The following is a 21,976-nucleotide window of genomic DNA, read 5'->3' on the forward strand; positions in this document are numbered from 1 at the left end:
ATTATGAAGGCCTGCCAGCCTCCAATTCTCGCAGGCTCGCAAGAAGTAGTTGAAGATCACCGCAACAAATTCATAAGGCGTGGAATGTAGGCGCAAGCTGCGGTTGTTCAATGGCGGGCACTTTTTTCCTTATCAGTCACGTGGGAGATCAGCTGATCTGATATGCCATTCCAGTATACCCTGAGATGCAATTATCAGCATAATTGAGAATGTAAATATATTTGAGATTATCAGAAGTAGTAAAAATAATAGTATTCATCCATAAATGAATTATTACAATATGCCCAGAGTATAGAATATGCAACATGCAGATGCACTATGCAGTATAGACATTGACTAGTTAGTACTATCGTATAGAGTACGTTCTTGATTCCTCAATTAACAATATTCTTCCTGTCTTTTTAGGGTAGACTTGAATGATACCAGCATACAAATGGAATATAGGATCCAATTATAGTTATCTTATACTAATTGTATATAATTCTAATATATACAATAGTACACTGTATACATGTATACTACCGTGACAAAGTATCTCCGGTTCCGTCCGACTCGTCTTTCTGGCCAATCACAGCTCGAGTAATCAAACCGCCCCGGGTCAACGAAAAGCTTCAGGATACCCGTCGACTTCATCTCTCCCTCATCCCCTCCCCTCAATTGCCTCCCCACCCTCTCAAACCCAAGTGGGTTCCTGATATTTTTTTCCTTCTTCCTCCACTGACCCCGGCGCACAATGCTGTCGCGGTCCTCCCTCTGCCGAAATGCGCCGCGTGCGCTCTCCAGCGGCCGTCGGGCCATGGCCTCTGCTGCCAACCCGACCTTCCAGTACGACGTCTCCGAGGCTGCCGGTGTAAAGGTCGCCAACCGTGAGGTCGGCGGTGCTACTGGCACCCTGGCCCTGGTGGCTAAGGCCGGTTCCCGTTACCAGCCCTTCCCTGGTTTCTCCGATGCCCTCGAGAAGTTTGCCTTCAAGGTCCGTCCTCGGTCCCCCGCGGTCAACCATTGATCAACATCGTTCAATTCATCGTACTAACTACGTTACTCGATAGTCCACACTCAAGCGCTCCGCTCTGCGGATCACTCGTGAGGTCGAGCTGCTGGGCGGCGAGATCTCCTCGTCACACTCGCGCGAAAATGTCGTCCTCCGCGCCAAGTTCCTCTCGGGTGACCTCCCATACTTCACAGAGCTGCTGGCTGAGGTTGCTAGCCAGACCAAGTTCGCCGGTGAGTGAATCTACATTTATGACAGAGAGTGGACGAGGCAATGGATGAGGGAGGATACATATATATTGGTTACGGGATCCACTAACAAAACGTCGTTTTTCATATACAGACTACGAACTGAAGGAGGTTGTCAGCGATCTGCTCAAGTACAAGCAGCAGGCCGTCTTCTCCAACCCCGAGAACATTGCCATCGATGCCGCTCACGGCGTTGCCTTCCACCGCGGCCTGGGCTCCGCCCAGACTCCTTCCCAGAGCACCCCTTATGAGAAGTACGTCTCCGGTGATGCTCTGGCTCAGTTCGCCCAGGATGCCTACGCCAAGTCCAACGTCGCTCTCGTCGCTACTGGCCCCAACTCTGCCGATGTCTCCAAGTGGGTTGGCCAATTCTTCAAGGATCTCCCCACCGGTACCTCATCCGGCCAGTACAAGGTCCAGCCCACCGTTGCCACCCAGTATTTCGGTGGTGAGCAGCGCATTCCCTCCAAGGCCGGCAACGCTGTTGTGATTGCCTTCCCCGGATCCAGCGCCTTTGGTACCGCTGGCTTCAAGGCCGAGGCTTCCGTCCTGGCTGCCCTGCTGGGCGGCGAGTCCACCATCAAGTGGACTCCTGGCTTCTCCCTTCTGTCCCAAGCCACCAAGGACTTCTCCCAGCTCAACATCTCCACCAAGAACCACGCCTACTCCGACGCTGGCCTCTTCACTGTCACCCTTTCCGGCAAGGCCGAGCAGGTTGGCACTGCCAGCAAGAACGTCGTCGACGCTCTGAAGAAGGCCGCCGCCGGCGAGGTCGCCAGCGAGGACATCAAGAAGGCCATTGCCCTGGCCAAGTTCCGTGCTCTGGAGTCTCTCCAGACTCTTGACACTGGTCTTGAGGCTACCGGCTCCGGTCTGGTTCACGGCAGCAAGCCTTACCAGATCGCCGAGATCGCCCAGGCCGTCGAGAACGTTACTGAGCAGCAGGTTAAGGAGGTAAGTTTTACTATTACTCTACTCACTCCCTTCTCTCTTATGTGTAATTATTACTAACTTTAACCTTCCCAGGCCGCCACCTCCTTCCTCTCCGGTAAGGCCACTCTCGTCAGCGTCGGTGATGTCTTCCAGCTTCCTTACGCCGAGGACCTTGGCCTGACCGTTTAAACCCTTTGTATACCATACAACCCTAGATCGAGGGAAAAGCGTGTTTCCTCGTTGGATTTGATGTGACCACTTGTGCCTAGATTCATTGCCAATATCTCCTTTGTTTTCAGGGGTGTAGTTGACTGTAATACAATTGTACCTTATTTGACTAGCAAGCAGCGTAACGTAGTCCCGTATGCTCCTTCCATTGTCCGTCATCCACTGCGCGGAATTTTGATCCTTATAGTGAGGGCCATCGAGTGTTTCCAGGTGGTTCCGCAAGTATCAAGATTACTGAACCTGAACAAGAAACCGATATTCAAGTTATACCAATCAAATTATGTGCTCATGTCCGTGGACGAGGGGGCATTGAGGTCTCGCACTAATACCATACAGTATATAGAGACAAGACTCACCTCCAAATTCAAATTGAAAATATTCCCGATGCCTAATGTCGCATGTCCTACTAGTAGTAGTAGTAGTAGTAGTAGTAGTAGTTAATTAGAAGGCACTCATAGGATGAACTACAAAAATATATGTAGTATCTAGGCCTACCGAGTCTAGTCCACCAATTAGTAAGATGTCGAACCAGAAAGCAAAGATCCTAGATATCAAGTATATCAGCATCCTAATAGAATGCATCAGACATATATACCAAATTGAAGCAAAAGAGGTTGATAACTATTTAAGCTCCTCTCGACAGAATATCATTGAGTCAAAGGGCACATGGAAGCATCAACAACTACACTTCTATAAAAACCATCACATATCCTCCAATAACCAATTACCTAACAAAAAAAAATTAGTTAACTATACCATACATCACATGTGATACTCTTAAGGCAAACGATTCAAACAAAACAAAACAAAGGCTACTAGTCGTAAGTAAAACCAAATATACAAAACAACTCTGATTAAAACAACTCCATTCCTCCGTAGTAACACTTGATATAACCGAGGTCCTCCCACGAAAATTAAATACCCAATCAGTGATGTCAGACTGCATTCTATTAAATTACCTATTGTATTTCTAGTAAATACTCCCATTGTAAATAAGATTAAATTCAAGAATATAGTGACGATGTCGCAACTAAATGGCCGATAACCGATGAAAAGTCCGAAATCGGATGAATAGAATAGTAGCCCACTTCCACTTCAAACTAGAATATTACGGAGTACGTACATTATAGAACTATGGGGATGCGATGGAGACGGAACAGTCCGATCGGAACTATCCAATTTAATCACAGTACTACAGTATACGCATTACTCCGGGACGAATTGGAATTGATAGATTGATTTCCTTTGATTTGATTCTATTTGGATTGGAAATGGAAATAAAAAGACGTTTATAGATCATACAAGGAAATAAAAAACAGCTTAGACGAATGGTCCAGACACATTGGGGAGATTCCCTGTATCACGAACGAATGTAATTCAAAAGGGTATCGGATCTGCTTGTAGTGCAGATGAATTAAGAATGTGTATGTGGAACATTTACTCCTCCGCTCGTCAGGCGCTGCATGATAGAAGGGTATCTCAAACCTTCTCTAGTGCTTAGCGGTGACAGCTTCGCCAGTCAGCTTCTCGACAGCTTCCTTAGCCCTGTAGGAAAAGGGATTAGTTCCGAGGTTTCACATGGAAATGTACTGGAAAGGGGGAAAACGTACATATCACCAAGAGCAACCATGCAGACAGTCTGCCAGATACCCAGACCAATACGGGGAGCAACACCACGGTAGAGACCGCGGATACCATTGTTGTCATAGATGTACTTGAAGGTCTTGCCAACAGTCAAGTTCTTGGGACGGTTAGGGTCCTCAGTCTTGCTCTGCATCTCGACACGGATAACCTCAATAGGCTGGTTCCAAGCAGACAGACCACCACCCAGACTGGAAGCCAAGATCTTCTCAAAGCCAGAGAGCTTCTGACCATCCTCCTTACCAGTAGTCTTACGGATAGCAGACTCAGCCAGACGCGACAGACCGAAGCGGGAGCCCCAGTTAGTAGTCTGACGAATAGCCACGGCATTGACACCACGGTTAATACCACGGATACCTTCCTTACGGTAGATATCCATGAAAGTCTCAAAGGTACCGGGGGGGCTTCACACCCTGAGCGGCCATCTTGTGCTTTGTGATCTCGACAGTCTTCATGCAAGTGCAGAAGCCCATGGTAGCGTAAGCCTGGGCAACACCACCAGCCATACCACCACTGATACCACCGACGAAGTCATTGGCACCCAGGCGGCGGGCCTGGTACTCGGCCTCGGAGGCGACGAACAGGAGGACTGCACCCTTGGTGGATGCCTCAATCCAGGCCCACGGAATGAGTCCTTGGTAATCTAAGACGGGTCGGGTATTCGGGTTAGTGGATTGGGTTCACATGAAAGATGATTGGGTTTCGGGATGTTGATTGTCCACCCCCACACTAGGTAGGAGCGTACATCGGAGGAAATTGGGGGGGGGGGAGGTGTAAGGGAAGTAAGAAAGGGAAAGGAAAGCAAAGGGTAATCATCACATACAACCGAGGATGCCGCCACGGCCCCAAATCCGACCCATAGCACCGGCGAAGCTATCGCCCCGGTTGGCGGCCATGGTTGTCTTGATCACTTCCAACGGCTGTCAATTGTTAGCACGTTGACCAGAAGATCGATCCCAAGTACACCCCCTTCAATTCACCAGGATAGATAGTAACATACCTGTCCCAACGAGGTGACCTCGAACATGTTCAATCCAGCACCCAGAAGCAGGTTACTGAACTTGACGGGCTTCTTCTCGAGCTGAGGCGCGGCGGCCTGGTTCGTCGCGGTAGACATCTCTAGACTGGGGAGTTTCGCTGAAAGGGGCCCTGACCAAGGGATATAGGGGGGCTTCGTCGCCTTTTTAAAAGGGAAGAGAAAAGAGGGAGAGAAGAATGGAAAGTAGAGTAGAAATACTCGGAGGAAGTGGAGGAGAGTGTAATGAGCGAAAAAGGAAAAAGGAAAAAGACCAAAGTGTCTTATAGGGGAGGGAAATGGGACAGTCAGCTGGGGCGGAGAAGAAGTGCTGTAGACTGCAGGGGAGTACTTAGTACAGTACTACAGTACTGTGGGGAGTATTTGGTACCTGGACTGCTCCGATGATCCACTCATGCCGGCGGGTACTGGGTACCTCCCATACCAATTCCATGCAGTGTACTATGTAGGGTTGCTACGACGAGTAAATTCAATAGCCGAAAGGTCCGGAGTCGGCAATTATTGAATACTCCGATATAGCCATACCATGTATAAATACTCTATATTCCATCTCTATTCTCTACTCTACACTTACACAGTAGTATACACATAATGTATACTACTGTTGTTTATTTTTGAGTGGGTCGGTGAGAAGCGGTTGAGCCTCCCAACAATTCATCCACGTGCTCCATTTTACCTGAGTAGCCGTCAGACCATTCATATCTGCATGCAGTACATACTATGCATACTATTGGATAGTATGATAGTACACTATGTACAGTACATGCAAAGTTACTATGTATATACCTGATAGATATGATAATATATCTATACAGTTCTGACTACGGATAAAGAACACAGACAATTAAAATTACTGAAAGTGATACTGCGAATCATGTTGGAGGAAGTGCTGTTACAAGGCCCGCTCGAACCGGTCAAGTCCTATATCATACAACATGAAAACGATACATAAAAAAAGATAGAAGAAATAATACAAGTCTAGCTCAAATCCTCCTCTCCCGAAATTTCAAGAATTATACGGCGTGCGGATGCACATTTTAAAGCTTAGCACCGACCAGCTTGGCGTAGGCCTCAGTGCTGAAGGACTTGGGGCGCTCAATGGGCATGCCAAGAGCACGGTCGATGATCAGCTGGGGCAGAACACCCAGAGCACGGGACACACCGAACAGGACGGTGTAGTAGTTAGCCTCGGTCAGACCGTAGTACTGGAGGAGGACACCGGAGTGAGCATCAACGTTGGGGAAGGGGTTCTTGGTCTTGCCGTGCTCGGTCAGAACACCGGGGGCGATCTTGTAGACCTGGCTGACCAGCTTGAACATGGGGTCATCGGGCAGCATGCGCAGAGCGAACTCGCGCTGGGAGACGTAACGGGGGTCAGTCTTGCGGAGAACAGCGTGTCCGTAACCGGGGACGACACGGCCAGCGTTCAGGGTGGACCACAGGTAGTCGGTGATCGACTTGTCGCTGAGGTCGTTGCCGACGGCCTTCTTCATCTCGGTGAGCCAGTTCAGAACCTCCTGGTTAGCCAGACCGTGCAGGGGACCAGCCAGACCCTGGAGACCGGCGGACAGGGAGAGCATGGGGGAGCTCAGAGCACTACCGACCAGGTGGGTGGTGTGGGCACTGACGTTACCACCCTCGTGGTCGGAGTGGATGGTCAGGTACAGACGCATCAGCTCAACGAAGTCGTTGTTGCCGGCGAAGCCAAGCTGGTTGGCCAAGTTGAAGGAGTAATCCTTGTCCTTCTGGATGGCAGCGACCTTGCCGTCCTTGAAGACGTTACGGTAGATCTTAGCGGCGATGGTGGGCAGCTTGGCGATCAGGTCCATGGAGTCCTCGAAGGTGTAGCTCCAGTAGTCCTTCTTGTTGATACCCTTGGCGTAGGCCTTGGCGAAGGCAGACTCGTGCTCGAGAGCGGTCACAGCCAGGGAGAACTGAGCCATGGGGTGGAGGGTGCTGGGGCAGCGGTCGATGAGCTCCTCAATGAACTTGGGGACGTCGGAGCGAGCAGCCCACTCAGCGGACAGGTCGCGGACCTGCTGCTCGGAGGGGATCTCGCCAGTCAGCAGAAGCCAGAAGAGACCCTCAGGAAGGGGCTCCTGGCCACCGGGGGCCTTGGGGAGGAGCTTCTGGATCTTGGGGATCTAAATCATAGAAAAATGAGTTAGCCAATTTCATAGGCTGTGATTTTTTCTGTAACAAAAAAATCAACTTACGGTGCGGCCACGGAAACGGATACCCTCCTCGGAGTCAAGGACGGAACCCTAGAAAAAAATTGTTAGCGCGATGATCATCCAGATACGAGACCACAAATCTGACTTACCTCCCAGACGAGGGACTTGATACCACGGGCACCACCGTAGGCCTGGTCGAGGGTGACCTCACCGATGACCTTGTTGCCATACTCCCTGGAATTGCGTCAGTGATGCTGTTCATAAATTGCATGGGGGTAATAGAGTGATGTGAGGCGTGCGGGAAAACGTACTTGCGGAGCTTCTTAACCTTCTCAATCTCAGCAGGCAGACCGTCGGCGAAAGTCTCCTTGAGGGACTATCGAGATGAATTAGTATCTTCAATTGAAGCTTTAAAACTTGACGCGAAACTTCTACATACCTTAGCCTTGGCGGAAGAGTAGCAGCGCGCGCCGTTCAGGGCGGCGGTCTGCACGGGCTTCGCGACAGAGGACCGCAGAGCGGAGGTACCAATGCGAATGGAAGCCATGACGACTGTATGTGAAAAAAAGAAAAAGGGAATTATAGATGGGGAAGAAAGAAGGTGAGAAGGTTTGGACACAGGGGGGGAGAAAGGAAAGAAAAAGAAGAAAAGAAATATCCGGAGCTCCCTGGATTTTTCAGGTGGCTGTAACAGCCGGTAAATACAGTATTGACCAACTGGGGGTCGACAGGCAATTGATCTGCGTAATTAACGCTCCCAACGGTAACGCCGAGTACGGCTTTCGGTCTGCCGGCAGATCGCTGTGGTCCGACCAGTTCCGCTCAGCAGAAATACACTCGTGGAGTAGCAAAGTGGTATACTTGTCCCGTAGAGATACGAACTAGATTTCGGAAGAATGGAGAAGGACTAATATTGGGGCTTGTTCATGACTCCATATCTATATACCAGATTAAGTTGATCTGATTAGGGTTGTTCCAGCGTCACCATACTATACTTTTTGTATAATATATAGAAGATGCTGTCCTGTAGTTAGTTACATAGCTAAGTACTGCTGTCTACCGGTACACATGCCAGTATACAATGACGTCGGCAAGTCGCCATCTCCCGTAGTGCTATCCGCAGTCCATCCGGATGCCCGAGTGGATAGCCCTCGGCATCGCGCACGGAGGAGTGTTTGTCCTAATGCCTCGGTCTGGGCACCACTCTGACCCCATGGAGTATGTATGTCTACCTACCACGGACTAGATATGGAAATTTCTGATGTGAACAGATCACGAAACATTCCCTTGCTGGCTGACGCCATGCGTTGACTGTATGTAGATATCTCCCCGTTAATAACCGGCAGATTGCTGAAATGGTTCACCGAGATCGGGAGCTTCACGGGCGGCAGGAAGGGGCAGAACGGGTCTGCCAGCTTACTCTAAACCAATGCGGAAGAGTCAAGGAACCACTTACCTAGGAGTGCAGTGTACGGAACAGACACTGCAGAATCGGCCCCATCCTGCCGGGATATCCACTCTGGTCTGAGACTTGAGAGTGTGTGCCCCGTAGCCGGGGGAACGAGGGTTGAGTTTCAGTGGGGGAGAAAGACCAGAAGTGAAGTTTAATTTTTTTTCCCTTTGTTTACACTGTTTGCACATGGCAATGCTGTTTCACATGATGACAGTAGATAATCAGGTGACTGTGCTCAAAGCAGCTAGCGCCCGCAGAGTTCTCACCATCGCGCCTTCCCAAACGACCTCCCCTGCCACCTCCTTCCTCCTTTCAACCATCCACCTCCCCCCCCCCTTCCGCCATCATCTCGGATTCTCTTCTACCCTGTAAATCCGTCTCCTTGTCTTGATTTCTGGATCTCACGGCTGTGCGCCTATAGGTTGTACTCTCTCGTACTCTCTCTCGTACTCGCGGCCCAGGCAAGCCCAACTTCCTGGATTATCCCCCAAATACACGCTAGGCTGTATTCCCAGCTGTAGGCGGCAGTTCTCTGGTTTCGACCGTGAATACGCTCGTGCTGTAGTGAAAGAGTCACGGCCCGCTATAAACAAAACAAAACAAAGAACTCTATATTCGAGACAACTGTGTACTGTCTTGAAGAGAGTGGACTATACTATAATTTCTCCCATCTCAACTTTTTTGAGGTCGAAAAGTAGTCGGGCACTTCGAGTCGTTCCTTCCAGTTTTGTTGCTCACCTTGCCTCTTTCCACTTTTGAACTTCATTTCACTCTTCACTTTTCTTTTTCTTCTCGCTTGCACTTCTTCTCTTCCTCCTCCTCCTTCCTCTTCTTCTCCTTAGAGTGCGCATCGTCAGAGTTCATCTCTGCATTCGCCTCATCATGTCCTCGGCCGTAGCAGAGCTGGAGAACTATCTCCAATCCATGCTGGCTCTCAAGCCTCCTGGTGTATCGGGATCCAAAATTCACAGCATCACTACTCTCTGCACTGCAAATGTTCAGGTAAGAATCTTTGTCAGACACTGTAACAGTCATCTCCGTTTCCGCCTACTAATCCCTTCATTTAGAATGAATCGGTTCTCATCCAAAAGATCTACACACATTTCAAGAAGGCACCAGGCACCCATAAGTTGGGAGTCCTCTATGTCGTAGACTCTGTAACCCGGCAATGGGTAGAAGCTGCACGCAAGGCCGGTCAACCTCCTGGAAGCTCGGCACCTGATGGGACTTTTGCCGCAGGTGTCAATCGTGTCACCGAACTCTTACCTGTACTCATGGGTGATATCATAAACAACTCTCCTCAAGATCAAAAGGTACGCTAGACATGCATCTATATTCATTCCCCGCGGGCGGGGCAATCAATTTGGGGGCCAATTGTAACGGCCGTATTCATGAAAATATGCATCCAAATCTGCATCCCATCCCCAAAGTTGAACCTCATATTGGGCTATGGTGATAATAGGCCTTATGAATGGCTATATCTCACTATTTGCGGCTCGTTCTCTTCTATTTTCTAATTTCCCCTCTTGTTCATGAACCGTATGACTCACGTATGTGCGTTTTCCATTTATAGGAAAAGATCAAGAAGCTTATTGATATCTGGGAGCGAGGCTATACATTCCCAGCTCCGATGCTCACGTCATTCCGCGAGAAGTTGAATGCTCCTCAGCAGCGTAAGTCCCTGAATCTCTTCACTCAACATTCACTGTTCGACCACTCGTACCTGACATGTTTGTCTTGCTTATAGCCGTGGAATCAACCACTCCCGAGGGTTCTCCTGCCCCAGGTCTCAACCCTCTCGGAGCTACATCAATGCAATCTCAAGCTCAACCTCCTAACGGCGGCGCCGCCGCCCCGGATACCTCGAGTATCTTAAAGGCACTGGCTGACATGGCCAAGCAGAACACTGCTGCTCCTGCTGCCCCTGCCGCCCCAGCACCAGCCAATCCTCTTGCTGCGTTGAACCCTCCTCCTGCTGCAGTCCCTCCGCCTGTATCTTCTGCAGACCCCACGCAGTCTGCTCCCAACCCATACGGCGCTCCTAGCGCTATGGCGAACCCTTTCGCAGCTCTCGGTGGCATGGGACAGAACCCAGGTATTCCTCAGCCACAAAGCCAGAGCCAGACTCCCAACCCACTTTCGTCAGCCCAGAACCCTTTGGCTGCAATGCTTCCGCAAGCTGCTGCCGCACCTCCTATGGGTGATGGTAATGCTCTCTCCCAACAACTTCAACTTCTTCAAATGCTGGCTGCACAGGGTATTCCTCAGGATCAATGGGCTACCGCGCTACAGATTATCAGCATGACCAACACTATGCCTGGCGGTGGCGCTATTCCTGGCCAGATGCCTGGTTTCCCTCCTATGCCCGGACAAGGTCCAGGTGGTTGGGGTCATGGCGACTCTCAAGGCCGTGATGATCGCGACAGAGAGCGTGACTACAATCGCTCCCCCTCCGGATATCGCCGTCGTTCTCGCTCTCCTGGTTGGGACCGCCGCCGCGACACCTCTCCTCCCCGTCGTCGCAACAGCCCCGTTTACGATGAATACCATGCCGATTCCCCCGGGCGTCGGGGTGACATGCGTGATGGCCGTGGTGGTCGACGTGGCAACGATTATCGCCAACGCAGCCCGCCTGGCCGGAGACGTCGCTCTCCTTCGCCCCAACGCAAGGATCCCAACCTTCCACCCCCTGGTCCTAAGCTAGTCGAATGGGACTACTCCATTGGTCAGAACAACATCAAGGTTCTGAGCCGAACACTCTTTGTTGGTGGTGTCACTATTCCCGAGTCTCAATTGCGCGATCTTTTCAACAGGTTTGGACGGGTCCAGACCTGCATCGTCAACATCGATAAACGCCATGCCTTTATCAAAATGATCAGCCGCCCCGACGCAATCAGTGCTCGTGATGGTATGGAATCCTACCGCCAAGGCGAAATGCAATTGCGAACTCGGTGGGGTGTTGGTTACGGTCCTCGTGACTGCAGCGACTATCAAACCGGAATCAGTATTATTCCTATTGATCGCCTTACCGAGGCTGATCGAAAGTGGATGCTCAATGCCGAATATGGAGGAACAGGAGGCCGAGCTATCGAGCCCGGTATGGTTGTTGAAGAACCTGATATTGAAATAGGCGCTGGTGTCTCCTCGAAAGCAATCAGCCGACGTATTGCCACCGACACTGGCGGTAAGCGTGGTCCAGTATCCTCTCGAACTCAACCCGATCGCTTCGGTGGAGCAGGCGGTGGTGGTCGGAGGGACCGTGATGGCTTTGGCGGTTATCAAGGTGAGCAAGAAATGCCAAACGTCAATAATCCGGCCGTCCCACCTGCGGTCCCTGCGTATGGATTCAACTTCGCCAGCATGCCTATGCTCCCACCTGGTTTTATGATGGGTGGAGCTCAATCTGGTGGAATGCCCAGCACTCAACCGCCTCCACCAGGCCAAGGCAACTAAGCCAAGGCAATCAAGATAAGGTCTTTTCTTTTCTTTCTTATTCTCGACCATTCAACCTTCACACCCATGTTTTCTTACCATACTTGTTGCATCTGGAGCCTTCAGCTAAATCTGAAGGAAACCTACTGGCGTTTTGACGGGTTGGCAGGATCTCGATTCATCTTTTCGGAAAAAAGGGGGGGAGGCATTTTCTTTTTGTATTTGTTTCTTTCCCTGTTGTTTTTGTTTTTGTTGTTGTTGTTTCTTTGCTCTTTTCTCTTTCTTTTCACTCTTCTACTGCACCCGTGTAACAACCTGCATAGTCTCATTGCGGCCAGTAGGCGACATAATGAAGCGACCATTATAGGACGAGCTCTTGTAAGATGATAAAATTCTAAGAAATCATTCTGCTGCTCAATATCGAGTATCGTTCTGGGTATGAACTATAGTTATTCACTCCTGCGCCATGCTGAGGTATTTGCTGCTGTTCTACAGTATAGTTTCTAGTTTACAATTACACTTCGAATGTAAGGAAGAACCTTGTATGACGACAGTTCATTCATTAATTCACTGACTGCGTAGCTACAAGAATATATCATGCACTAAATACCATTACTTCCTATATCATCCCAACTGACCCTCAAGTCAGTTCAAGTACGATCCGGCAAAGCAGCCTGAGAAGCCTTGAAAGACTGCTCAAAGTCGGCAATAATATCATCAATATGCTCCGTTCCAACAGAGATACGAATCGCATCTTCAGTCACACCTGAATCCTTACGTTCCTGATCCGTAAGTTGCTCATGAGTAGTAGACCATGGATGAATAGCCAATGTCTTAGAATCACCAACACTAATATGAAGTCAGCACTGGACACAGATACAAAACCAACAAAGGAGATAAACATACTTAGCCAAATTCGAGATCAATTTAAATCCATCAACAACCTGACTCCCAGCCTCAGCACCCCCCTTAATCCCAACCGATAAAACCCCTCCAAATCCGCGAGGAAGATACTTCTTCGCCAATTCATACGAAGGATGATCCTCCAACCCAGGATACGAAACCCAACTAACATACTCATTACCCTTCAACCACTTCGCCAAAGCAAGCGCATTACTAGCATGCCGCTCACATCTCAAACTAAGTGTCTCCAATCCAAGAAGTAACTGTTGAGCCGCGAATGGATTCAACGCAGCACCAACATCCCTCAAAGTCTCGACACGAACTCGAATCGCAAAAGCAAGTGACCCGAACGTTTCCCAGAATTTCAACCCATGATATCCCTCCGATGGTTCAATGAATTGAGGGAATCGTGAGGCATTTTCGCCCCAGTTGAACTTTCCACTATCAACGATTACACCACCGATAGTCGTTCCATGACCTCCTATCCATTTTGTAGCGCTGTGAACGACGATATCTGCGCCATGATCAATGGGTCGAATGAAATAACCTCCTGCTCCAAATGTATTATCAACCTAGAATCAAATCAGTCATTTTCACCCAGCATAGATAATCAGGAATCGCCTGTGGGGGGGGGGGGGGGGAGAAGAAAACATACAACAACAGGAACACCATGCCGATGAGCAACTTCCACAATCCTCTCCAAATCAGGAACATTATATCTCGGATTCCCAATACTCTCCACATAAACCGCCTTAGTCCTCTCATCAATCGCCTCCTCAATATCAGCGGGATCATCCCCATTAACAAACTTAGTCTGAATTCCCAAGCGCGGCAACAAAACCTTGAATTGATTATACGTTCCCCCATACAAATTACTCGTCGAAACGATATTATCACCGACATGAGCGAGTGCAGAAATCGTCATGAATTGCGCGGCTTGACCTGATGCTGCAGCGACGGCAGCAACACCACCTTCTAAAGCTGCGATTCGTTTTTCGAAGACATCGACGGTTGGATTCATGATTCGGGAGTAGATGTTGCCGAATTCTTTTAGACTGAAGAGGCGAGCTCCGTGGGATGAGTCGTTGAAGGTGTAGGATGTTGTTGCGTAGATTGGGACTGCGCGAGAGTTTGTTGTTGGGTCTGGTGAGTGGCTTTGGTGTATATGGTTCTATTGTTAGTTTAAGTGTATACCCATACAGCCAGATGGTTGAGGAGCTTGAAGAGTGACTTACCCAGCGTGTAACTGGAGAGTGTCGAAGTGGAGGTTTGGGTTAGACATTGTGAGGATTTTTGATGGAAGTGAGGATGTAGTGAGGAAGATGAGGAGATTGGTTCAGTCTGTTATAGAATTGAGTATTGTGAGTAAATAGTTTATATGCCAGAGAGTACAGAGGGGGGGGGCTACTTAAAGAACAGGCGGGGAAGAGGGGGTGTGATGGCGTGATTTTTGAGTATATTCGATCAGATGCAAATATTAGTTATTATATTACTATGATTATGTACACATATTGGCAGCGCAGGTACTAGCAATACACTGGTTCGTCTTTCTTTAGACATAATATACTTTGTAAAGATTTGAAATAGAAAGTGTTTTCAATTATCTTATTCCACTTCCATACTTGGCAATTCTGACGATCTATATATACAATCGCAGAAGCTATAACAACTTATTTACGATAATTCCATAGAGAAAATACTCTACCATTAATTTCACATTTCTTTTGTTCATCGGGGGGGGAACACGAGGTCAATGAAATACCCCGTTTGTTGATTTGCGGTGTGCTAGTTACCTCTAGTCTGCCTGCATCACCAGGAACAAATACCCTCAGCCCAACGTAGCCTGATCCATACAGTATATACTATATGCAATGAAATGGCTATCAATCACCATCTAAGCGCCCGTTATACCAAAACGAACCAGGTACGATGTACCCCATTCTGAATATTAATAATAGCAACCAGTAACTAAATATATGTACTCCAGTCCAAAATAATATTGTATCCACCATTCCTGTTAACGCCACACTTCACATGTCGCCAAGACTCAATAGGCAGCAAAGATGTGAATGTGAACATCTACATTGTTCTGTCAGTATGCAGTACAGTAATTTTCGAAATTAGTTGGACATCGAACTCTTTCGACTGGATTTCTGCAAAATGGATCCTGGATATGCGGATTATGATTGAATGCTATTTGGGACACCTCGACTTAGACCGCCTTCTACAAATAGTCAATGTATTTTACAATACGTATTCAGTACCTTCAGTGGTGTATTTTACACGAAATTAGCAGAACACAGAATCACCTCTTCCCCCCCCCCACCCCCCGGTCCCTGCATAATACTTAGGAACTTTATGTACAACCGCTTTCTATTTACCGTTCCTAATGCGAGCTATATAGCTCCAAGACTCTCACCTTCAAAAACTTGCTTTCGTCCGTGATATGATCGAGAGCGGTTCTTTCCGCACATCTGAAATGGCTGAACAAACTGAATGTAGCAAGCCAAGACCATTATCAGTATCCGCAACGACTTGCGGACAATTTTTCAATAAGCCCGATATCGTAGTATAGGTATTGTCTTTTCTTTAATTCAAGTTCGATATCAGTGTGTAAAAAAAAGAAGATTTTACAGAATCTACAGATTTGTAGGGAGTCATAAACACCATAACTAATAGATCTATAGACTAACAATAATTAGTTAGTAGGTAAAATAAGTTATAGTTGAAAATATAGGAAATTGTATTCGAAGATTAAGCATTAGTTTTAAATAACACTCTATCACTTTGATACAAGCCCTTGTCAAATATGGCGGGCAAAAAAGTGATGTGTTTCACTGAGCGCGACACGACGCGCGTGGACGACGACTACTTACAGGCTCATTTACATTAGTTACCTCAAATACCCTGCACTTGTATGAGCAAATAATATCACTGCTCCTTCTCCTCACTATGAGGCTCGCTCTATTTTTGAGGCCAGGTTGGCCTCAAAGCTAAAGGGTGATAGGACATCCTTTCAAACCCGAGGATATCAAAGCGGTTAAACACAACCCTTTTTTTTCTTGCGGCGTGGATGATCAAACAGTTGAACAATACGCTGCTTCAATAGGGCAGCGAAACGATAGCCACGTAGTATAATGGATAACTACTACCCAAGACTGCAGCGATGTCTATCATTCATGCTTTGTAGTGAGCCACGACCCATTTCTACTGATACCAGTAGTCCTGGTATGAAACGGAGTTTGAGATAAATTTCAGAATGTGATGCTTCAATTCAATGTTATTATTTCTCATACAACTGGTAAAGCAGGCCAAAGTATCCCAAATATGACGATAAAGGATGTTTTTGCATTTAATATTCGTACGTATCCGTGGCCAACTTGTAAGCCTCCAAGAGCTTCTTCTTTGAATCAGCGATTTGGCTCGCGCAGCTCGGCACCAGACCTTCAATATTGTAGACCAATGTCTGGTGATTATTGTTAGTCGAATGTATTTCAAATGAGTTTTTGAGAGGGATCTCAAATAGCATACATCAGTATAGTTCTTGTCCATACATAGGAGATGAGCGACAGGGGGAGTGAAAGGAGTCGCGTCCAACAAAGCGTGCTTCTCAATGAGATTATTCATGAGGTCCTGTGAGACAGTGACAAACTAGAAAAAGTAAGGAAAAAGAAAATTGTTTTGTTCTATACCATATTTAATGCTTGCTGTAAAAATCTGAATAATTATCACTATTCCGTCTCAAATGTGACCAGGGTGGCAGATCGCTGCAATTTTTAAAGTAAGAGAGTATTGCAAGATATAAAACTGTACAACATCATAGCTGTGCCTAGCAACCTAAATCAGCGGGTAGTCAGTAGCATCGTACCCCAGGAATACTGGGAGCCTGTATCCAACTTCAAGTATGAGCTCTTTTCCTTGAAATTCTTTCGATTACTAGCCCTGTAACTGGGGTACTTTGAAAGCAGATTCTTATTACTGGAGTAGCCGAAGACTGAAAACCTATCATGGTTTTCACACCTCTGGACTTTTCAATGTAGTAACTATTTAAAGATACAGACGCCTGGGACAGCAGAACTTCGTAAGGATATATTAAGCGATGGGAAACTGAGCACTTCCTTGCTTACAATTATCACAAGAATATATCTTGAAACTACTCCAAGATAGTTGAGGAAGCCGGCGTAGTATTAGCACAGTTGTGTCTGCTGCATTCTAAAAATAATCAAGATCCTTGGAACATTTATATTAGTTTACGGAATAACCCATATTAGATTCGGGAGTGGCAACGAACCCACGAATAAGATACTTCGCAAAGAATAAGTTCCACAGAAAAAAAAAAAGTAAACATCCTTCCCTACCAGAATTAGCTTTATACAGCATAAACACAGTCTTCTGCATAATAACTGGCGAATGTACAGTGATACATAAAACTACACTGCATACGAAAAGAAAGAGAGAGAGAAATGGCAATCCACGACTAGGACTGATGGGAAAACGGAGAACAGATCTACCAGGCAATTCTACGGGTTTCGATGTATCATTACTATTTTATTACAGTATATTGACAATTTGGTACAGCCATTACCACTCACTTTTCTGCCCAACTAACAAAGCGGTGAAACTAAACAGATTAGCGTATCTCGTATTTATTTTCCAAGATTCAAGTCGAATGAATTCGGGGTCAAATTGATTTCGAAAACGACTGTACTCAGTGTAGGAGGTAGACTATACCTAGAGATCATTCTCTGGCAATAATCTACATAGTCCGGTCTACTCTACTCTACACTACTCTTTCTACATCTTCAAAACTAGATAAATACCCACAAATACCAAAGACCCTCCTGTACCCATCAGCCCTATAAGCCATCAGCCATCAGCCCTAGGCTATCACAAAACCAGCTGACTGCCAAGTGTCACCGATGACGCGACTTCGACGACGGTGGCTGACCAACTTAGCCCACTTTATATACCAGCTCCATTCACAGATCCTTCAAATTATTTAGCTTCTTCTCCAGCATCACCACCTAAAACTCCACAACAACACCACAATACCACCACTGAATACATCTTACCCGCTTGCATACACATCACCCACATACTACACCATGATTCCCTGGATCCAAGCAATACGCATCGTCCAAATCATCTTCGGCCTAATCGTCCTTGCCCTAACCGCTTACGGTACGTCCAACCACAGCTACACACAGCACAGCACAGCACAGCTACCCCACAATTTCAACGACACAGCTATGTACACTATACAGTTTAAACTAACATAACACAGTGATAAGCACATTCTACGATTCATGGTCCATCTCCGACACAGTAAACTACCTATTATTCCTAGGATGCTGGACCTCCTTCATCGCAGTCCCCTACTTAGGCGCCGCCCCGATATTCTTCCCAAAACTCGCCCACCGTTTCGTGATCCCTGCCGTCGAGGTCATTACTATGATTTTCTGGTTTGCGGGGTTCATTGCGTTAGGTGCGGAGTTACCCCCGCCCAGATGGTGTCATTATAGTACTTGTCGGGCTTTACAGGCTGTTACTGTTTTTGGGTCATTTGAGTGGTGAGTTCTCTCCCCGCTTCCTACTAGTATTTGTCATCGTTATCAATGGTGGATGGTGCAGTTGTTGATTATTGGTTACTGTTGTTTAGGGTGCTGTTTGTTGTGACAAGTTATTTCGCTATTGTTGATCTTTTGCATCATCGGCATACGGGGGAGAGTGCGCAAAAGACGCCTCATGGTGCGCATTTGGGAGTTTAAGGATGTTTGAAACATTTGGTTTGATCTATGATCTGCTTGATTAGTTCGATACCCGGTCATGTCTGTTTCTGTTATTTCTTTAGTTATTATTTGTGATCATATGAAGTAGGAGTATTGTTGCGGTTGTATACAAATTGAGTGAGTGGTACTTGGTCTATTATATTATCTTGATATAATATCGCATGATTTCAACCCAGTCTTTATATCTGACTATACTATATACTATACCATCAATCTTTATAATTGTATTCTCCGTATAGTATAATATACTTAACTATACTATACATTAGTCTTGTCATAACAATTTCCAACGTGGTTGCTTATCGCCCCACCCGAACCGGAATCGGCTCGCCGATTCGGGCAGGTGCAAATGACTAATCTTAATTAGAGCTGCTCAGTGGAATCAGTATATACTATGTATACAGTATAACTAGAGACAAGTATATAGTATACATAGTTGAATATAATATATTTAATTTTATTTTTTACTACAGATGTAGATTCACAAATATATACTATTACACAGATTCTAAATCTATGAGTCAGTGGGGTTGACCGCGATCGGCAGTGGCTCATGCAGAGTCACATCGGGCGACGCTTAGTTCATTCCCTCCCGCACGATCCCTCACGAAGACAGCCAAAGACATTTATAGTAGATGAGAAAAACAAAATTAGTGATAACTCAGTTATACATACATACATACAATCAAACAGATCATGCTTATCTCGAACAACTCCCACTGGATGGCGGCTCTGTAATTCGCCACCGGAAGGAATTTTCTGTGGCCCACTTGGTTCAAACGTGGTATCTCGGAAAACTCTGCTCTGATACATCCATAGGACAAAAGATAGTACTATGTAGTATATATAAGATCAGATCTGGGGGCGTTCCCCGAAACGTCTAAAAGCGACCATCTTTCTTCTTCGATGTCTCTTTTTACATAAAATTTCCACTTTTACATTCTCTTTCTCCACGCTGCATTCATTCGTGGATACATATCACATACACTTACAGTGGTGTACATACTGTCCAGTCGCGTGTCTCCACACGAAGCCCTCGGAGGCACCCGTGCGATAGGATCCAAGCTGGTTGAAGTGGAGACAATTTAGGAGTGCGCGCCGCGCAGTCAGAGCCTTCTTCTCTTCTTTCCCTTCTCATTGCTGTTGCTGTTACTGTTACTTGTCTCCCTCTCATACTGGCTTGGCTAGAGTCAGGTATGGCTAAGGACGAGGTCACCAACGCACCCTGGTCTGATAAGACGAAGATGGTGTCCGAGGGTCCAATTATGGACTCCCAGCCACAGGAATACCCCGTCAATGTCAATGCCTATGATGATGTCGATTATGAAAAGTACGGCGCTAGCCGTGAGTCGAATCCGTTGCCGGAATTGAAGCGGAAGTTGAAGAGTAGACATTTACAGATGATTGCTATTGGTGAGTGAGCTTGATATACCATGCGAGTGACATAGCGCGTGGAGGCAGAATTTTTTTTTTTCTTTTTGAGCTTACACTCATCGCTGTTTAGGTGGTACTATTGGAACTGGTCTTTTTATCGGTAGTGGTTCGGCCATCGCTAATGCTGGTCCTGTCGGTGCCCTGATCGCTTTCATCTTTGTCGGAACAATTGTCTATTCGGTCATGACAGCTCTCGGAGAGATCGCGACTTATATTCCTATCCCCGGTTCATTCACAACATATGCGGCACGATTGATTCATCCTAGTTTGGGTTTCTCAATGGGTTGGATTTATTGGTTCTCCTGGGCTTCGACATTTGCCCTGGAACTAACGGCTACCGGATTAATTATTCAATTTTGGAACTCGGATATCCCAATCGCTATATTTATCGCTGTCTTTTGGGTGGTTATTATCGTTTTTAACTTGATGCCTGTTGGGTTCTATGGTGAGATCGAATTTTGGTTCTCCAGTATCAAGATCATTACTGTGATTGGATTTATGATCTTCGCTATCTGTGTCAATGCCGGTGTGGGTGATCAGGGTTATCTGGGTTTCCGCTACTGGGTGCATCCTGGTCCTTTCACAACCCCCGATTTATACCAGGTTAATGCGTCTGACTCTGTTGCCAAATTCGTCGGATTTTGGTCTGTTTTGATCAAGGCTGGTTTCTCTTATCAGGGTACTGAATTGGTCGGTATCGCTGCTGGTGAAACAGAGAACCCTCGCAAAACCGTTCCCTCCGCTATCCGAAAGACGTTTTACCGCATTATCTTCTTCTTCGTCTTAACCATCTTCTTCATCGGGATTGTTGTGCCCTCTAATGATCCTAACATGGTTGCTGGTGACGGTAGTGGAGCGTCTGCTCAGAATGCCAATGCCTCTCCATTCGTGATTGCGGCTCGTCTTGCCGGTGTCGGTGTTCTCCCGGATATCATCAACGCCGTCCTCTTGACCGTCGTCCTGTCGGCGGCGAACTCGAACGTTTATAGTGGCAGTCGTATTATTGTCGGCTTGGCTCAGGAGGGATTCGCGCCTCGATTTATGAGGAAGACTTCTAAGGGTGGTGTGCCTTACTATGCTGTTGGTTTCACTGCTATGTTCGGTCTTCTCGGTTTCCTTAACGTTTCGAATGCGGGTGCCGATGTCTTCAACTGGCTTCTTCAGATCTCTGGTGTAGCTGGCTTCATCACCTGGTGCTCATTGAACGCTTGCCATCTAGCCTTCCAACGGGCCCTCAAGGTGCGCAACATGTCTCGCGACATTCTGCCTTATAAGGCTATCTGGCAACCCTGGTTCTCGTGGTACGGACTGTTCTTTAACGTCCTGATTATCCTCACGCAGGGTTTCACCGCGTTCATTCCCCACTTCAAGGTGAAGGACTTCTTCATCAACTATCTCAGTCTGATTTTGTTCGTGGTGCTTTACCTCGGTCATTGGGCTATTTTCCGGCCCAAGTTCGTCAAGTCTATTGAGGCCGACCTTGACACTGGCCGAACTACCTTTGACAACGAGACTTGGGAGACCACCGAGCCTACCACGTGGTATGGTAAGGTTTGGCACTGGATCAGTGGTTAGTTGTGCTTTTAGAGCGTATATTTTGATAATTCTTGTTTCTCGGCATCTGGCATGGCGTTGCAATGTTTCCCTATTTGTATCATATAAACATCACTACTTATTACCACATATTTATCATTTGCTGATATCAAATATACTC

At 47.1% G+C, this 21,976-nt stretch overlaps 9 protein-coding genes across 9 annotated transcripts; 4 read left to right on the forward strand and 5 right to left on the reverse strand.

The window, feature by feature from the left end:
• Positions 1–733: 733 nt before the first annotated feature.
• On the forward strand, positions 734–2,361 carry N7469_009007 (ubiquinol--cytochrome-c reductase subunit 2; the record flags this gene model as incomplete). The annotated part of the gene is made up of 4 exons (XM_056647925.1): positions 734–973; positions 1,050–1,224; positions 1,334–2,193; positions 2,266–2,361. 4 exons carry the CDS (start codon positions 734–736, stop codon positions 2,359–2,361), a joined length of 1,371 nt encoding a protein of 456 aa, XP_056497690.1.
• A 1,529-nt stretch (positions 2,362–3,890) lies between these two features.
• Positions 3,891–4,420, reverse strand: N7469_009008 (putative mitochondrial DNA replication protein (Yhm2); the record flags this gene model as incomplete). Its single annotated transcript, XM_056647926.1, has 2 exons — positions 3,891–3,945; positions 4,011–4,420. 2 exons carry the CDS (start codon positions 4,418–4,420, stop codon positions 3,891–3,893), a joined length of 465 nt encoding a protein of 154 aa, XP_056497691.1.
• A 7-nt stretch (positions 4,421–4,427) lies between these two features.
• N7469_009009 (uncharacterized protein) lies at positions 4,428–5,158 on the reverse strand (the record flags this gene model as incomplete). The annotated part of the gene is made up of 3 exons (XM_056647927.1): positions 4,428–4,684; positions 4,865–4,961; positions 5,042–5,158. 3 exons carry the CDS (start codon positions 5,156–5,158, stop codon positions 4,428–4,430), a joined length of 471 nt encoding a protein of 156 aa, XP_056497692.1.
• Positions 5,159–6,114: 956 nt separating this feature from the next.
• Positions 6,115–7,798, reverse strand: cit1 (citrate (Si)-synthase CIT1; the record flags this gene model as incomplete). The annotated part of the gene is made up of 5 exons (XM_056647928.1): positions 6,115–7,221; positions 7,294–7,341; positions 7,401–7,485; positions 7,563–7,627; positions 7,691–7,798. The coding sequence occupies 5 exons, from the start codon at positions 7,796–7,798 to the stop codon at positions 6,115–6,117; spliced, it is 1,413 nt and encodes a 470-aa protein (XP_056497693.1).
• A 1,788-nt stretch (positions 7,799–9,586) lies between these two features.
• Positions 9,587–12,157, forward strand: N7469_009011 (Nrd1 complex RNA-binding subunit; the record flags this gene model as incomplete). The annotated part of the gene is made up of 4 exons (XM_056647929.1): positions 9,587–9,706; positions 9,772–10,017; positions 10,278–10,377; positions 10,452–12,157. The coding sequence occupies 4 exons, from the start codon at positions 9,587–9,589 to the stop codon at positions 12,155–12,157; spliced, it is 2,172 nt and encodes a 723-aa protein (XP_056497694.1).
• Positions 12,158–12,786: 629 nt separating this feature from the next.
• Positions 12,787–14,321, reverse strand: N7469_009012 (O-acetylhomoserine aminocarboxypropyltransferase/cysteine synthase family protein; the record flags this gene model as incomplete). Its single annotated transcript, XM_056647930.1, has 4 exons — positions 12,787–12,985; positions 13,043–13,611; positions 13,695–14,193; positions 14,275–14,321. The coding sequence occupies 4 exons, from the start codon at positions 14,319–14,321 to the stop codon at positions 12,787–12,789; spliced, it is 1,314 nt and encodes a 437-aa protein (XP_056497695.1).
• A 2,070-nt stretch (positions 14,322–16,391) lies between these two features.
• On the reverse strand, positions 16,392–16,666 carry N7469_009013 (uncharacterized protein; the record flags this gene model as incomplete). The annotated part of the gene is made up of 2 exons (XM_056647931.1): positions 16,392–16,505; positions 16,571–16,666. The coding sequence occupies 2 exons, from the start codon at positions 16,664–16,666 to the stop codon at positions 16,392–16,394; spliced, it is 210 nt and encodes a 69-aa protein (XP_056497696.1).
• Positions 16,667–18,144: 1,478 nt separating this feature from the next.
• On the forward strand, positions 18,145–18,807 carry N7469_009014 (MARVEL domain-containing protein; the record flags this gene model as incomplete). The annotated part of the gene is made up of 3 exons (XM_056647932.1): positions 18,145–18,220; positions 18,324–18,609; positions 18,699–18,807. The coding sequence occupies 3 exons, from the start codon at positions 18,145–18,147 to the stop codon at positions 18,805–18,807; spliced, it is 471 nt and encodes a 156-aa protein (XP_056497697.1).
• Positions 18,808–20,024: 1,217 nt separating this feature from the next.
• On the forward strand, positions 20,025–21,837 carry N7469_009015 (putative arginine transporter; the record flags this gene model as incomplete). Its single annotated transcript, XM_056647933.1, has 2 exons — positions 20,025–20,241; positions 20,333–21,837. 2 exons carry the CDS (start codon positions 20,025–20,027, stop codon positions 21,835–21,837), a joined length of 1,722 nt encoding a protein of 573 aa, XP_056497698.1.
• Between the last annotated feature and the right edge of the window lie 139 nt (positions 21,838–21,976).

This window comes from Penicillium citrinum (genome assembly GCF_028827155.1).
Source record: "Penicillium citrinum strain IBT 23319 chromosome Unknown utg000008l:1.0-2707905.0:1.0-2709502.0, whole genome shotgun sequence".
Lineage (NCBI taxonomy): Eukaryota > Fungi > Ascomycota > Eurotiomycetes > Eurotiales > Aspergillaceae > Penicillium > Penicillium citrinum.